The following is a 19023-nucleotide window of genomic DNA, read 5'->3' as shown; positions in this document are numbered from 1 at the left end:
AGCAAGTGACCGGCGCGACTCACTCCCAGGCCAGGGCGCGATGAAAACAGGAAAGCGAAAGCGAAAGTGATGACACCGTCCTTCCGATGGCTCGCCCCTCACACGGCCGCTGTTGTTCAATTAGTGCTCGGGCACCGTGCCAGCGCAAGCCCCGGGCATCTTCCGGGGAGTAGGCCGCAAACTTCCATGTGGCACAACTTCGGCCTCCGGTGAGCGATTTCAGTCCGGACAGCGACGATCACCTCAGCAACGGCTCGCCTCCAATATTCCAGGTGTTAAAAACAGGATGCTTCACAGGATATTTGCCGGAGGGAGCGAGGGTCTCGGGAGCTCTGAGCTCACGCGGCCATCTTGATCACGCGCTAGGCTCCTCCCTCTCTGTTTTTAACTTTTTAACTGTTTTTTTTTAAATATATTTTTATTATTACATTTTTCCATATACATACATCCCCCCTTATCCACCCTCTCCCAATCCTGAACATTATTTTCCTTGGTACACACATGAAATCAGGTACACTTATAATAACATAAGCATTACATTATACTTCGACCGTCAAGCAAGTATATTTTAATATGTCAAGGGTTCGCCATGCCGGAGACTTTTTGGCCGTGCATTATCAGAGCCTTTCCGTTACATTTCATAGTTTAGACATTTTAAAACCTAATCTCGTCACTCAAGATTTTGCATCCACTGAGACAAGGGATCCCAGATTCCCAGCCCTTGTTTCTTTTTATTCCGCCCCTTCCTTCTGTAGATAGCTATCTCGAGGCTATAAGACGCCAATAATTGTGCCCGCCACTGTTGAAAAGCGGGTGGGTTTGAGTCCAACCAAACCGAAGCCAGACATATTCTAAGGATTGCCATAGATATAAATATCAACCCTTGCATGTTATTTGGTCGAATATTTCCATCTATACCTAGCATTATTTCTCCCGTTGTAATTTCGATTCTTACGTTGAAAATTTCGGATAAAAAGCCGGAGATATCCCTGATCAGGCCTTGTAATGTGTCACAGGTTGAAAATATATATACAATGTCGGCCTCATACAATGAACATCGTGGGCATTCTGTACCTTTACCCGACCCCCATTTGGCTATCTTATTTGATGTATAGTATAATTGAAAAAACGTTTTATAATATTGGGCTTGCAGTCTTGCAGACATTAATATAGATTGAGATAGTTTGTCTGATCTCACGCATGACTCTATCGTTGTCCCCAGTTTTTCCTGCCATTTTGCAACAAATTTATTCATATCATCGGGGAGTATGGTAACCAAGCTATCGTAAATTTCACCAATCTTTATTGCTTTGTTCCTCTTTATTATTTCAACAGTCTGAATTCTCTGAAATTTTGAGCGTCCGCCCCCTTTCTTTATCAAAAAATCTCTAACCTGAAGAAATTTAAAAAAGTCTCTATGTTCTAGCATGTACTCATTTCTTAGGTCTTCAAATGATTTGAGCCCCAACGAAGAGTAGAACCAACCAATTTGAGTGATCCCAGCATTTAGCCAGTTATTCATATAAGTATCATTAAAGATCTCTGGGAGATTACTGTTTTCCGATAAAGGAGTGTAATAGGAAAACCTACCGATTCCAAGCAAACTTTTAAACTGTTTTGGTACTTCTTAAATGCTTTACACATTTTCTTAAGTTTAGCCTGGCTGTTCTGTGCATACCTACTAGAGTAGAGCTCTGTTTAATTTACTGAAACCTTTTCTGGACCTAACAAGAATAGTGCCATTATTACCTGTGGTGTACTACCTCCATCCCTAATGATCCACTTCCTCACAATACTCTTAATTTACTGTATGTATCACAGCATCCTCTATAGTAAATTATCTAAATTCTACAGACATTTTTCTTGCAACATGGCACTCAGGTGTGTCTAACTTTTGTGATGAATATAGAATTTTAGCATTCCAGTTGTTGTTTAGAACACTGTGGTAAAGCTGCAGTTGAACACTTAGGATTGAACAAACTGGTGGAATCAGATGTCCTCATTTTAGCTTCTTTAGCCCTCAGCATAATGTACTTGAGAATATCATGAGTGAAAAGCATTTCCTCACAAGCATGCATGATCAACTCCCAGCAGTGGCTCATTATTTTTCAAACAGTATAATCACATTAGAATTCACCACACTTCTAAAATTAAAATGGCACCACAGAGAATGATGTATATTGTGACTAAAATCTGTTATCACCCTATTTATATGCAGCATTTTATGACTCTTAAAACCTGAAGTTCACTACAATCCATTTAAAAGTAGCAAAATTAGTGGAGCCTTCTAAGCAATAAAGAATCCAGCATCTGTGCTTCTTGTAGCCTTCCGCATATGTAGACCATGAAAAACACACCGTCTAATAGCAGGTTTATGAATTGCACCCCAGGGTTTAAAAGTCTGATTTACAACAGCAATATTATAAAAGGAGTTACTACAGTCCAGTCAATAACTACTCAGGAGTGCCCCTCCCCTTGAATAATATTGCTTAAATATTCAAGCATAATAATAATTGAGTGTACATGCCATGAATATTTTGTTTGAAGTGTTGATATTCTACCTCTACTTTTAATTTTTGCTTCATTTGTCCAATTTATTTGAATGACTTCCTATGCCTCAGGAAGTATGAAGAGTGTCCCCAAAAATGTATTTTGAACCAGTTCTATTTAGATTTTTTCTGTATGTCCCCAAATGGTTAGTCCAGTTATAATTTGCAGAAAAGGTCTTTTAGACACTTGCATAGAACATAGTTAGTCGAAGTTGCAGTAACACTTACTGACTCTCTCAATGTTCCCTTTTAGTCTTAGTAACTTTGGTTATCTGTTGTGCTCTGTCTATGAAGTAAGTGAAATGAATACCTTTGTGGGTGCACTCAATGGCCTGCTCAATACTACAGTTGTGGTCCCATGCAGAACAGGATGTCTAAGAAGGGGCTACTTCTTGACTCTCTCCATTTCCTAATTGACAAATATCAATTTATAATTTATATTTCAAGACCCAAACTGAAGTGCTTGTATTTTTCAGGGATTAAGGTCTAACATTTTCTCCATAATTATGTTGTCTGGGTATGGCAAAGATCTGTATCTTGTTTATTTGAGTTTGGGATGAGCACATGGGCCTTTTGTCTTCAGGTCTTTAATGTGTGCTAGATAGAAAGTGAACAGGATCAAGTCCAATGTTTATCCCTGCTTCACGCCACAATTTATAAGAAAGAGATGCTGTACATTTATAATCTATCACATCTTACTTTTACTTGTGATACTTCAAGCATAGCTTCAGCATAGGCCAGTATGCTCCCATCAAATTCTAGAACATACTACATAGCCCATAAATGTGACTTGTTCAAGCAATCATAGGCCTGGTCAGTTATGAAATGCCACATAAAGTTTTACACTTGGCATACTGTAAAAAGAAAAACATCTTGAAAGAAAAACAAAATGTACGTTGATACTCAAAACTTAAATTCCACATATGATGCCTCATTTGGAGTATGGGAACTGAATCTCTTATTATAAATAAATCCCTCTGCAATATATACCATGGGACTCATAATAGGCCCTGTCATGCCTTGCAATGTGTAACTAAATGGGTTTGGAAGAATCATGCTTGATTGATTGGGATCATATTATTAACAGTGAGGACTTTTACTCAGCAGAAATATTGTGAAAACCTCACTCTTTAATATTGAGGAGTACAATGACGGAGTAGCATTTTGATGTTGGCTAAAGATTGTCTGTTGCTTAACAGACCTATTGAATCCAGTTTAGAATATGGGTGAAATTTGTGTCAGTTTCATTCCTTTCTTTTCAATCTCAGTTCCATGATCCAGATTTAATGGCTTTCCTCCTTTACCCCGTGTTTGTCCTGCCCATGGTTCATTTTGCTTTAACCATGTTTTGATTTGGGGACTTGTATCCTTCTACATATGATATTGCAACCTTATATTGCAGTGCATAAGAAACTATTTTGCCTACTTGCTCCTCCTTTTCATTTGAACCCTTTTGCTCTCTTTAAAATCTATGAGCAGACCTGTGCCTGGTTGTCCTTCTTGAACCCTTGTGCTGTCACCACTTCCCAGCACTGTATCAGCAAGTGGCCATCTTTAAATGAGTTTTAATACCATTCCAAGATGGGTCTTTTGTGCACATCAGCAAGATGTCAGTCATATGTCTGCATGCATGTACAGCAGCCATATTGGAATTGATTTTCCTTGTCTCACAAAATATCATTCAAAGGTGTAGCTGTGTATGAAGGATCAGGCACAGTGGCAATTGTTTAATGTTTTTTTCCTTAAAATAAAGTAAAAAAGTTATTTGAATGCACACACATGCTCAGCGACCATTTTGTGTTGGTTTTAAAATAAACAAAAAACTATTTCAAGAAGGCATACCCATTGCAACTAACATTCGAAATTTGGGGTTTTAGGTAAACCATTACAAGATGGTCACTGAGTATGCAGGCACCAAAATGGTAACTACCTGGCAAAAAGAAGATTTCCAAAATCAATAGGTGTCACAGGGAAGACCTATTGTCTTTGCCAATGCTTTTTAAATAAAGGCCAATGTTACACTTGCTCTATGTTTAGGGACTTTCTTTACTCTGCCCAACTGCTTCCATAACCGGTACAAGTAGTTTTGTCCAGCAATCTAGATTGACAGCAGTTGAGTTGCGTTTGTGAGGACAAGTGTTTTTTTCCTGATTTTAGTGACTGAATAAAGTCCTTGAAGGAACACCATCATTAGAATGAACAATATTGGAGCTTTTGTGCCCAAGGTTTTTAACTATGAGGTATCATCACGCAAATTAAAATGTGCTACCCAGAGAGCTGCTGGAATGATGGAGTTCTGAACCCTATTTTTTACTACAGTGCCAAAGACCAGTATTTCCTGATAGCTTTTTCTATTTTTCCTTTGGTTAGCCTTATGAAAACTAGCCCTCTCAGCACTTTGAATGGACCTTTTCCATATTTTATTGTGTTTAAAACATCTTGCGTCATGAGATTTGTTTGTAGCTTTCAAGGTTGTAGTTGCCCCAGTCTACTGACCAGCTAAGTTCCAGTAAATAAGATCCCTACTAAGATCGCAAAAATTCCTCCATTTTCCTATTAGGTTTAAGTGTCCCTCTGAGGATCCTCTTACACATAAGATCAAACTGATACCTATCAAGATATTTCTGTATCCACGAAAGGACTTTCTTTCCTCCATCATTTGTTATGGTTTGGATAGTATAGGTTACCAGGAATATTTTTATTTGTGAGGTCTTAATTATGGCAAGGAACTATTATTATTATTATTATTATTATTATTATTAATTAACATTTGTTGAGCGCATAGCTACCCGCAGGCATCCCAGCACTAGTGACAGCAAGCAGACATAATTAGGGGTTCTAAGACAAATTCTGAATAGCCAGGTCTTCAGTTGCTTCCGAAAGGAAAGATGGTGGGCTGTTGATCAAAGATGGGTGGGAGGGGTGTTCCATAATCTGGCAGCATTGTAAGAGAAAGAGCGGCCCCCGGAGCAGTCTCTCTTGATTTTGGGGACCGATGCCAGAAACAGATTGATTGGGGCCTTCTATGAATACCGAAAGTCTTAAAGTTAGGATTTTTCTCAGTGTAGGAGTAGAAAAGTTAGGACTCCTAACTTTAGGACTCCTAAACTGAGAAAAATCCTAACTTTAAGACTTTCGGTATTCACAGAAGGCATTTACGAGTCCTAAAGTTAAGAGTCCTAACTTTACTACTCCTAAACTGAGAAAAATCCTAACTTTAAGACTTTTGGTATTCACAGAAAGCATTTAGGAGTCCTAAAGTTAAGACTCCTAATTTCTGTGAACACCGAAATGAGTAAGTGCCTTCTGTGAATACCAACATGAGTAAGTGCCTTCTGTGAATACCAAAATGGTAGTAAGTTTAGGATTTTGTCTTACGTTAGTTCTGTGAATCGGGCCCCTCGTGATTACCCAAGATCATTAGCTCAGTCTTGTCTCCCTTGAGCTTAAGGCACCAATGGTCCATCCATTTGGCTACAGTTTCCAGACAGATTTCTAGGTGAGCTGAAGGGTTCTTCTGGTGTTTTAATGCTACCACTAGCTGTGTATCGTCAGCCTATGTGAGGATTTGGATCCCATATGGCAAGACTAACTCAGCTAGAGGTTTCATATAGACATTCTCTGTGCCTTATAATTGAAGATAATATGGCAAGTCTTCTAAAAAGTTCATATCATTTTACTGTCATTAAACCTATGGCCCCAATGCAATCATAAAACACAGCATTGAGAGTTTAGGTCAATTACTGCACTTACCTGACTCAAATTGTTTTTGTGATTTATTATCTAGTTGATCTATGTATCACATTTTTCACAGACATATTCGAAAATGTTCAACTACAGAAAGAACATATTTAATATATTTGCAGACATGTATTTGAAATTCTACAAAATGTCTCTTCTTTCAGGAATGTCAGCCAAAAATGTGGAGAAGTTCAATTGTCCAGAAAGGAAGCACACTTCTTATACGTGAGGTTCAGAAAGACGACAGCGGCAATTATACCTGTGAACTAAAATATGAAAGCAAGCTAATTAGGCGTACAACTCAGTTAAAGGTTACAGGTAAGCTGCATGTAAAAATATTTATTTAAAAAATATCGATGAGAAGCCAACAACAAAAATACAGTAACAATGAAATTTTCAGTACAGAAATGATATACACAACATTTCTATTATTTTAAATTCCGTTAACCTAATGGATTTGGAATCCTAATTTTCTGAATATTAGGCTACATTTATATTGATTATATCCTATTTATGTGACTGATAAATGGCTTAAAAAACTCTGTTTTCTAATTTTCAAGAGGAAATTCAGTTATTTCCGGCTCTCATCACATGGCTGACCGTGGACAAATAATCTGCGTATTGTATTCCTGTTTTAAAGTATCTGTGTGCAGTACTGAGCAGTCATGCCAGAGCTAAGGCCAGAGAGATACCAGCCAGGCCTTCTGAATAGCACCTTAGAAATATTGACAAGCAATGAATGGAAGTGAGCATCTTATTCATATTTAGTAAATATGATGCTTCCAGCTCTTGTCCACAAATGCCAAACACATTTTTTAGGGTGTTCTGCTTTTTAATATCTTCATTTATTATGGTTTTGGTTATTTCAGACAAGGCCCAAAAATTGGGTGACCGAGCACTTAGCAAGATGACTGAATTCTATTCATTTGGGAGTTGTAGGTCTTGTTTGGGGAAAGGAAACAGGATTTTTATCTTTTGAATGTTTCATTTTTTTATTTTTTTACATCAATTCTTATATTTGAGAGAGCTATAAGGGCTGTTTTTGGCTGATGAATTCCAAATAAAGTGGTGTGTCATTGTCATAAGTTTCTGGATCTGTATATGATTTGAAACAAAATCATTGGACAGTGAGAAATCAAAGTCCTTTTGCGTATCTTCGATGTATCACTGATATTTCTACATGCTTTAAAATTTCATAAATAATGTTGTTTCAGTAAAGGGTGTCAGAATTTAGATTCTAGGAATAATTATTGCTTGGCATATTCATTTCAATAATGTGTAATTGAACAGAGAGCTAAGCGGAATACCTTTAAAATCTAATCAGAGGAAGTATGTTCAGGTGATTATTAGTACAGTGGGTAAATATTTACCAATGTCTGCATCCGATGTTCATATTGCTAATAATAAACATGTTTAATTGCTAATAGAGGCCCTGAAATACATAATGCAATATATAAAAACAGATATAGTACATAGTTATAAAAAAAATCTAGATACGCCTTTCAAATTCCATACTGTTTAAAATTGTCATATATTTTGAATTCAAGTGATATCCATTCTTTTTTGTACACTTTGGTTTTATTAGTTTTAGTTTCCACCTTTCGCAGTAGACCAGAGAGTTATTATTACAGGTATATTAAAGTCTGCAGATCTTGTTACGATCCTTACGATTATTATCAGAGTAGCAGTTTATCAACATCTATAACTTGTAGCATATTCTGGGCCAAGTATTGTTTCCATAACCTTGTGTCTTGGTTGACCTTTCTAACATATACAATTATTTAACTTCATGTGGTTGAACAATAATACTTCTATTACCATCTATTCAGATTTCAATCCTTTAGGCAGCTGGGTAGCCCATTTCCTCCAACATGCTGCAATGGGTCTCGGATGTTGCATCCTCTTCATATTGTGAATACATTCAAATGTCAACCTCATTCCACATCCCCACAATTGGGCATATCTGCACACTTCCCCCATAAGCACTTTACCGTCAGCCCTGGCCCATCGAATATCGTCCCCCATCCATCTATCAAAGGAGCAGTCTTCTATCGCTTTCTATGCACATGCTATCACTAGCACATGCTATCACTTTTCTGGTCAGTACAAAGGCTAGGTCAAGGAACCTACTACCCATCTTGTGCCTCCTGGACCATGTATAAAGGTCCAAGAAATAGGCTGCAGTTCTGTGCAGTTCTGCACTGCCGATAGCAGTTTCTATGTATCCCACCATATACTCCCAATAACCCGAAATTACAGGACATGTCCATACCATATGGAAAACCTCTTCAGATTCTGTACCACAGCCAGGGCAGGCCAAAGTGGAATGTCTGCACAGCCAGCGCTGGACCTCCCTGGACATGTTTCATAGTATTTGCTATTCATCAGCATAGAGCACTGTGGATAAAATTATTTTTTTGCAATTCCATTTCCATCGAGCTGCAACGGTTTTGTTGTATACTGGAATGCTATGGTTTATATTGTAATAATGATAATTTATTTCTGAAAACTGGAGATTTTCCATGCAAACCTGATTTTCACTATTGAAGACTGGTGAACCAAGTTCTTGAAAAATCTCTCAGCACATATCAGACCACTGTGGATCTCCTCCTCAGCATTTCCTTCCTAGAACCTTGCAATATTTAGTAAGCATCTAGATCATAGTGATTTGCAGACATGTGTGGAAGATTTGATGTAGCAATGTTTCAAGGAACATCAGCGAATAATGATTTTGATCTGCCTAACAAGAAGGCTATCTATTGCTCTGCCGGCAGGGAAAAACGGGATAGAGCTTATTGTGGTACATCATTTTATACTAAAGATATCATCAATTGAAACTCCAGGAATATTTTATAATCTGAGCTATGTGTATATCACCCCGGTGTTTCTGAAAATGAAGATATGATAATTAAGTTGCAGCCAGCCTTTTGACATGTTTTAGGTCTGAATTATGGAAAATCTTGTATATGGATTGGCGGTTATACATTCTAAAATGTACCAGACTCAACAAATATTTTAGCCACTGAGGTCAACTCTGGATTTTGTATTTCTGAATGAATGTGAATGTTTAATAATTATTCATAGGATAAGTGATCACATTATATTAGATTCTCTATGGGAAAATAATCTTCAACGGTTGTATGTCTACTCCTGGGAAACTTCCCTGTATCTGCAATATGGTATGGCTAAGCTCTTTGGTGGACTTATGCAACCGTCAATTGAGACCTTTTTGGCATTCCTCTATCATATTGAACTGTGATGAATGAGTGACCATCACCACCAGATTTGCTATTACTCTTTGTCTCACTTGAAAAACTTACCAATTTCTAGATTGTCTGGGAGTCATGAAAATTTTAATTGCAATCACAAACCTTTCATTCATGAACGTAGTTAGAAATAGTAATCTGCCAGTGATAAGGCAAATGCAAGAGGACATTGTCTGTCTTACATTAGATTCCTCTATTAGAAGGCACAAAATCTTTTAAAAGTCTCACACATTGAGTCCTTTGTTGCTGAGTACAATCACAGTATTGTAGCAAAAATGAAAAAGAAGATTCACCAGAAAACCCCTCACCTGACTGCCATCTGTCAACGTGGCGGAAGACATTATGTCTACCACACTGATGGATTGCCACCAGCCAAAATTAGAGAACGCCACAAGCCCAGTGGTGATCTCTGTGCCTTTGGAGGAACCACTGTCATAGCGTTTCCTCAGAGTCACTACAAGTTTGGCGGATGGCTCCTATCTATTTGTTGACCATTTAACAAACCTTTTTGTTTATCAGAAACAAGTTCCAATAGGTGGAGTTTGTTTCTGGAAAAAAACAACAACCCCTACACCGTGGGAGTTTTCTCCCACGGTGTGAAGATTATTATAGTTTTTGTTGTCCATGACCACCAAGTTTTTCCTGGTGTGGATGGAGAAAGAAAAAGACATCAAACTCTCTGCTCTAAATAATTTGGGCAGTATAATGTGTTTACTTTGATGGTCCCCTACTCTGTTAAGACATCAGAGTAAGTTTTCCAATGATGGAGCCAGTTGGGAAAGTGGGGACAGCATTGTTGGAAAACTGACAGTCCTCCTATCTCAGAATAAAGCAGATAGAGGGTTTGTGATGGAATGCCCTGCCTGCCAAGGTATAAATTAGACCCTAAGCCTTAATTCTTTAATGTATCTTTAATACACTATGTACACATCTGTGCGTGCAATGGCATCCAGTATTCAATCTGATTCTGTACAATGAGTTAATATACAGCTCACGAAAGAAGCCCACTTGGTGACTTGGATTGAAAGATTGCATATGAATGTTTTGCCACTTTCCTGAACCCTATGAAGGTCAATTTATGTTTAATGTGCTTTGGGAATTCCAACTCCATGGGCCCACAAAGGAAAATCTCCAATATCTCCTAAAATATAGCTTTATTTTGGGAATTTTCAATGGCATATGGCTGTCTGATTTTAAAAACTTCTCTGTAATGTATCTAAATAGCTTGTCTTGTATGTAGGGGGGACAGTACCTTGACAGCAGGAAGTAAATTATTCGAAACATACATTTCATGTACAGTGGACATGCCTATGTGCAGAATTTCAACCAAATGAAATGTCTGCTAATGATTAGGACATGTCTGTGACTAAGGTTAGATCAACTACCATCTTCCCAGATTACAGATCCTCAAGTAAATAGCCTGACAAGGAGAATAATGTTGTGGCCTTGATATCGAAACATTTGGTTAATGTCATATTAGACTCTATTTTTTTCTCATACAAAAAAATCTGCACATTTAGAAAACTTGTCCACTGTTACGATGTAAGATTTGGTCCTGTTGTTTGCCATTTAATGCACTTAAACAATTATTACAAAAAATAATAAAAATAAACAATAAATATTAAATGAGAAGCAAAGGCACAGCAAATAACTAGTAAAATATGCATAGCTGATATTCGAAGGTTCGGAACAAAAACTCAAATCCTCTTCTGTCTGAAGAACGAAAAACCTGCTATGTAATTAATAGTTTGGTAATTATGCAGGAGACACTAGCACCTGCTCCCAAAACAAAGTATGTGAGGGTTCCTTGATATGCTGTATATGTACTTAACATTGACCTTGTCGAATTCAAACTGCAAACAAAGAAACACTTAGGAATGCCTGCTTAGTAAGGTTCAATTACTGCAATTAAATAGTCAGGAATGAAGTGCTTAGACAGTAGAAAAGCACATCTACTGCCATTGTTACTTACTTTGGGTTTGTTTTTCAATGCCTGTATAGTACTGTGCTTTGTAAGGACAGGGAGTTACAGATGGCCAGTGCAAGATACATTGCTGATTTTGTGGATTTGACAGGTAAATTATGGGTTTGTACAAATTCCAATTTCAACTTAAATGGTAATTTTTGAGAAATCACATAATTATTTTTTCAGAGTTCTACTAGCATAATAAACATAAGTCTAGGCTAAAGATTTACTTTAAACTTTTTTTCAAATAGGCATAAATTAAGTGTTCTTTTTTGCTCAACATGTGTGCCATTATTCGTCCATGTATAAAATAATATGTAGGTATAATGTAGGTATGACTAAATGTCTAGTTAGACCAGGATGAAATGACCATCAGTCTCTCATGAGGCAGGTTGGCTTCTAGGTACCTCAAGGTAGACAAACAGCTTCTTCCAGCAAGACAACACTTAAGGTGAGGTCCCCTCACCCTTCAGATGCTTCCTGTGAGGCAGACACCAGCTCAGGTTCTCTATCTTGGTCATAGAGTGCATGGAATTGGAATAACAAGTAGGACAACGAATCCTATTGTTATACATGAAAAGCAGACAGGAGGTGTGGATCCATTGTCTGCATGTTTAAAACCAGCTTTGGGCGGTTCTCTGGTCAAATGTGCTTTCAAAGCTGCTCTCCAGACACAGCCTTTGTGTGGAGCGATGTTTCTCACAGTAAAGTAGTCTTCAGCCTGGGGTACCCACACCAGAGGCCCAAAGAAGTATGAACCTTTTTCACTTGCCTGTCATCAGTCACACTGAACTGTAATCGATGGAAAGACAAAAGCCCGAAACCGGTCCTAGGATGCTTGTTTCCAGTCCAGGGAGGACCTAGCCTTGCAGTTCGGTCTGGACTGTTCCCATTGGACGCAGGGTCAAGACTGATTTGCATATGGCTGGGTCCAAACTGGAATGGCAGGGTGAGCAAAAAAACGATGGATTTAGTCCCAGATCTCTGTACTGGGGTGAATGTATGACATTTTTCTGCATTCAGTCCATCAATTGTTGTTTTTGCATTTGGCCTCATCAAAGGCGTCCATTTCACCATGAACGACAGCGACTGCAGTCCAACTATTCACCCCCCACCATCTACCAAACGACAGCGCTACAGGAGGACTAATGTGCAGACCCTCTCAGCAAAGAGCCTAATTGAATTATTAAAGGAGCCTTGTCTCCTTTCACCTCACTTCAGTATCTAGGTCTCCTTCCTCCAACTTTACTAATGGCAGCAATACACTCCCAAAGTCTATGAAAACAATCTCACCACCATCTTTTTCACAAGGCAAGGCCAGGGGCATCGAAAATGGATCCAGCAGTCCTTCATCACGCTGGCTCACTCACACAATGCAAGTACGATGCAGGCCACATACAAAAATATGCACAACAAACACCTGGGATGTTAGTGATAGGATCTCAGTTAGCACTTACAAGTAAACCTTTACACCAGTGTGGCAGAAGGCTTCCACTCCAATCACAAAGATAAAAAAGTCTGGTTATAACTATGGATTCACAAAACAAGGTATGTTGCCACCACTGTTCTTTGTACTAAATTCAGAACAGGGTTGGTAGTCCACTGTCAATCAAGAGACAAGCCAGGCCCTCTGCATAAACACTAGATTAGTGTGAGGCTATAGCTAAATTCAAAAACCCAGTAGGGGACTCAAGAGAGGGTCAACATGACTGTACATAACGCAGGGTATATACCCATCCCAATATGTTATTTAAAAACATTTGCTTTCCCAGAAAAGAGGATATTTTAGCAACTTGAATTTGCAAGTGGAACGTTGATTTATTCAGAGGCTCGCCTCATGTCCCTGAGGGATTTGATTGAGGAACAGAGTTTAATGTGTTTTGTGTAATTGCTTTAAGAAAAGCTTTGGATATTCCCGTACATGATAGTTACAGTATAACATGAACATTCCTAACTTTTTGCGGATATTATGTTTACATTTTGGATATACACACTATGGTGAGTTTTGATATGGATAGATAGAGTTGTGCAAAAAAACACGGGCAAAAACCAAAAAGAATTGTTAAAAGAACCCTCACTCACCAACCTAGTTGGTGACATGCTTCATCATCGGGTTCCCACCAGAGAGGCCGAGTACCTCTCTGGTGTGCTACAACGCCTGAGTTACAGCGGAGCTGGTTTTTGAATGTGGAGGGGAGTGGAATTAAAAGGTAAATGGTTTTAACCATCAACTAATTTAATGTCGGCTAACCAAAGACCAATAAAAACGTGAATTGGGCAAGTTCTGGCTTGTTAGGTTAACCAGAGCTTAACCAATTAGTGATAAGGTCGACATGACATGTTTCTGCTTAAATTTGCCCAATTGGCTAAGCTTTCATCAGGACCACAAGGGTCTCCACGGCGGTATGCGCACGCTAAGGCGCACCCTAACCTGTGGAGATCGAAATGGTAAAACTCACGGTTTTACCGAATAGCCATCCTAGTATTTCCGGGGCTATAAATGTCTGAAAAGGAAGAAGACAGACGTAACATATATAAAAACATAAAGAGACATAATTTCGTCGGTTTACATTTATTTCAATTTTGCTCATTTTGGTGAATAAGCAATTTGATAATCCCGTGTTGTGGAGCGGGAGTGGGTGTCTCAATAGCAATTGTAGCTTGAAACGCTCAAAAACGAGTGATTACTCGTCACAGAAAAAAGGGGGCTCATAGAGGTATTCTCCATAAGACCCTGTGCACTATTTGTGTCTGCATTCGATTACATTTATGTGGTGTCAGGGTTATTGACAAAGTGCAATCGTAGTAGCTAATATGCCACTGTGTATGCCGTAGGAATAGCGGACTCGTGCAGTGATAGGCATGCTGTAAACAAGCGTCTGTGGTGTTTGCCAGGCGCCGTTTGCTCCAGAGCATGTCTAGCGATTACAAATTAGTTCTGAAAAAACAGCTGCATGGATAAAAAAGGGGGTTAAAATCATCTTACTTAAGTACTCGATGTTACTAACATCATGGGTCTGGGGGGGGAGTAGTGAGCTATAGTTTCTGTCAGAATGTTGCGTTCTCTACAAGAAATAAGACGAACGCAACTAGTTTCTAGCCAAGGAAAGGTTCCCCAACTTACTTCCATGCTCGCACACTCCCGCAGTCAGCCTCGATCAGTCCTCCTTGGCCCGGATATTAGTGAGTGAATGAGGAACGCGGAAGTAAATACTCCGTGGTTCCAGTCACGTGGTTCGTTTAGGCGTATGGGTGTGCGTGATGCATTCCGTGTATGTAAAGAGTAAGGAGACCTGCTCGTATTGGTTCATCCTTCGTAATGGACAAAATGAACCGGCGTACATAGTTCGCCAGGCGAAAGATGCTAAAAATGACCATGTTGTTGGTTAGGGGGGATACCTAGAGGAATACACCGATTAGAAGGGAACCCATTAAAGTGTTGTGAATACGCTTTGTATGTTTGAAAAACTTCGTGAAAGCGTTCAATTTAGTTCTCCTCTGTCATGTGAATTTAGAAATGGCATTTATGTTCTACAGATTTATAATACTCCCAGTAAACATGATATTAACAACTGAGTTTAATAAATCTAAAAAACGCCATTTTACAGGGGGAAAAAAACAGAAAACGTAAATAGCCTATTTTAAACTGTCAATGACTAAGGGCAGGCCTTGTCACCATGAAGTTGGAATGATGGGGAAGTCCAGTGACAGCGAAAAATGGCAAATCAAAGGCATTTAATGTGGAGAGAGCTGCACGGAGGCTATTTTAGGTTATTTTTAGGTTGTGCTCTGCTTGCGACAGCGAATGGTGCTGCGATGTTCGCAGATGCGTTGCTTAATCTTCCTGCTAGTCATGCCGACATATTTCAGTCCGCATGAACAAGTGATTAAGTATACCACATCAGTGGAATTGCAATTGGTATGCATTCTCTGTATCCATTGCTTGCCTTGTTCCAACGCCAAATACTTAAGCCTTAAAGATTCCCTGGTACATACCCGTCCGAAGATTCCGGACAGAAACCAGGACCAATCCATCGTCAGTGCTTGGGGTCTTCCCCCTATTGTTGGCCATTACCCCTGCGGATCGTGCAGTGTCTGCCATCTTACATCACCTTCGAAGTATTTGGCGTTGGAACAAGGCAAGCAATGGATACAGAGAATGCATGACTAGCAGGAAGATTAAGCAACGCATCTGCGAACATCGCAGCACCATTCGCTGTCGCAAGCAGAGCACAAAACTGACTGAACATTTCTTGCTGCTAAACCACACACCAAATGATATGAAGTGGACAATCATTGAGAAACTGAAGCCTGGACCATACACCCAACAATTACTATTCGAAAAAGAGCAACGTTGGATCTATCGTTTATCGACACATCTTCAGGGTTTGAATGATAATATTCCTTGGAGTTCGATATTAAAACACTGAATTACAGATCCTAACAAGCCACTGTAACGTTATAACCTAAAATAGCCTCCGTGCAGCTCTCTCCACATTAAATGCCTTTGATTTGCCATTTTTCGCTGTCACTAGACTTCCCCATCATTCCAACTTCATGGTGACAAGGCCTGCCCTTAGTCATTGACAGTTTAAAATAGGCTATTTACGTTTTCTGTTTTTTTCCCCCTGTAAAATGGCGTTTTTTAGATTTATTAAACTCAGTTGTTAATATCATGTTTACTGGGAGTATTATAAATCTGTAGAACATAAATGCCATTTCTAAATTCACATGACAGAGGAGAACTAAATTGAACGCTTTCACGAAGTTTTTCAAACATACAAAGCGTATTCACAACACTTTAATGGGTTCCCTTCTAATCGGTGTATTCCTCTAGGTATCCCCCCTAACCAACAACATGGTCATTTTTAGCATCTTTCGCCTGGCGAACTATGTACGCCGGTTCATTTTGTCCATTACGAAGGATGAACCAATACGAGCAGGTCTCCTTACTCTTTACATACACGGAATGCATCACGCACACCCATACGCCTAAACGAACCACGTGACTGGAACCACGGAGTATTTACTTCCGCGTTCCTCATTCACTCACTAATATCCGGGCCGAGGAGGACTGATCGAGGCTGACTGCGGGAGTGTGCGAGCATGGAAGTAAGTTGGGGAACCTTTCCTTGGCTAGAAACTAGTTGCGTTCGTCTTATTTCTTGTAGAGAACGCAACATTCTAATTTTTGTCTTCCATTCTGACAGAAACTATAGCTCACTACCCCCCTCCCGGACCCATGATGTTAGTAACATCGAGTACTTAAGTAAGATGATTTTAACCCCCTTTTTTATCCATGCAGCTGTTTTTTCACAACTAATTTGTAATCGCTAGACATGCTCTGGAGCAAACGGCGCCTGGCAAACACCACAGACGCTTGTTTACAGCATGCCTATCACTGCACGAGTCCGCTATTCCTACGGCATACACAGTGGCATATTAGCTACTACGATTGCACTTTGTCAATAACCCTGACACCACATAAATGTAATCGAATGCAGACACAAATAGTGCACAGGGTCTTATGGAGAATACCTCTATGAGCCCCCTTTTTTCTGTGACGAGTAATCACTCGTTTTTTAGCGTTTCAAGCTACAATTGCTATTGAGACACCCACTCCCGCTCCACAACACGGGATTATCAAATTGCTTATTCACCAAAACGAGCAAAATTGAAATAAATGTAAACCGACAAAATTATGTCTCTTTATGTTTTTATATATGTTACGTCTGTCTTCTTCCTTTTCAGACATTTATAGCCCCGGAAATACTAGGATGGCTATTCGGTAAAACCGTGAGTTTTACCATTTCGATCTCCACAGGTTAGGGTGCGCCTTAGCGTGCGCATACCGCCGTGGAGACCCTTGTGGTCCTGATGAAAGCTTAGCCAATTGGGCAAATTTAAGCAGAAACATGTCATGTCGACCTTATCACTAATTGGTTAAGCTCTGGTTAACCTAACAAGCCAGAACTTGCCCAATTCACGTTTTTATTGGTCTTTGGTTTGCCGACATTAAATTAGTTGATGGTTAAAACCATTTACCTTTTAATTCCACTCCCCTCCACATTCAAAAACCAGCTCCGCTGTAACTCAGACGTTGTAGCACACCAGAGAGGCACTCGGCCTCTCTGGTGGGAACCCGATGATGAAGCATGTCACCAACTAGGTTGGTGAGTGAGGGTTCTTTTAACAATTCTTTTTGGTTTTTGCCCGTGTTTTTTTGCTCCTTCTTTTTCCCTTGTCACTCTTTAGTTGTTTAACTGACTTAACCCTGGGGGAACAAGAGTGATATTCCCTCACCCTCTTAGTGTTTTTGTAGATAGAGTTGTGACCAGTCTTTAATCAGGCAAACGTAATCTCATGTAGATTTTCTGCAGTCTGTGGATTTATTCCATTAACTGTGTTTGTGCAGTCGGTAATTTTTGGTGCGACTGTATTGTCTTATGTATTTTTCACAGTTACATTTTGATGGTCAATTGTATCGTTTTTTTGTCATGATCAGATGTTCAAAACCAAATTTTGCGACCAAGCATTGTGAGCTACAGATTTTTGCACAATGACAAATTTACTCAAAATACACATAATGTTCATTGTTGTCACAGACACGATGTGCATGACACCTAAATAAAACTATAAAATTTTGTAAGAACTACTTTGTATATTATCAAACTGGATATGGCTCACATAGAAGGTGGTCATATGTAAGAACTTCAAATGACCGAGAAAATACAGAGTTATATGTGTCTGTTGTTTTAGTTAGTACTTTAGCTTTGGATTACTTAAAATAATTGGTGTCTCTCATGGAATTCCGGTTTCAGCAGCAACTGACTCCAGAAATTGAGGGCTTGATTCACAAAGGGCCTCTGTACTTGGGGCAGAGGTCCCGCAGTCGTAGAGGAGTCTTCGCACTCGGGACAGAATCTCCGCAATGAGAATTCTCAATGCGGAGATTTCACCTCGAGTGCGGAACTCCCCCATGACTGCAGAGCCTCCGCCACGAGTGCGGAGGCTCTTTGTGAATCAGCCCCTTAGAATCTGCATGCACTTATCGAGCAAGGTTCACTGGGCGATGTTTTGAATTTGTACATTTTGAAGGTGTCTTGTGAAGCTTTAGTACATGAAGACTTACCTCATATTTAACTTTAATCAAGTCAGCCTACCCATCGCACTTCATTTAATAAGCATAATTGTTGCATAGAAAATGTTTTTCTTATTATATCAAACCTTAGCATTTACTCATTTACTGTATGTGAAGTCAACCAAAGAATATGCAGCATTAGTTTAAAAAGAAAGCAAATCACACCCGTTTGCCTTGTTTGATGTTGACATGTGAAATAAACATACATGGTGAAATAACTGAAATATTGAAGGCATGGTACAGGCATGATCAGATAGGTGCGGGGTAGGTAGCTGAATCAGGCTGGCACAATTTGAATTGGTTTTGAGTCAATTGCACAGCACTTTATGTTAGTACTAAATTGCACTACATCATGTATTA

At 39.3% G+C, this 19023-nt stretch overlaps 1 protein-coding gene across 1 annotated transcript in view; it reads left to right on the top strand.

The window, feature by feature from the left end:
- IL1RAPL2 (interleukin 1 receptor accessory protein like 2) overlaps nt 1-19023 on the top strand; it is a 1350034-nt gene that overhangs the window by 248217 nt on the left and 1082794 nt on the right. The window contains exon 3 of the mRNA XM_085606684.1: nt 6455-6608. Within this exon, the coding sequence (XP_085462810.1) occupies nt 6455-6608 (154 nt within the window). The remainder of the gene's footprint in view (nt 1-6454; nt 6609-19023) is intronic.

Source organism: Triturus cristatus, chromosome 5_2, assembly GCF_964204655.1.
Source record: "Triturus cristatus chromosome 5_2, aTriCri1.1, whole genome shotgun sequence".
Classification (NCBI taxonomy): domain Eukaryota; kingdom Metazoa; phylum Chordata; class Amphibia; order Caudata; family Salamandridae; genus Triturus; species Triturus cristatus.
This window is presented reverse-complemented; position numbering and strand designations above follow the sequence as displayed.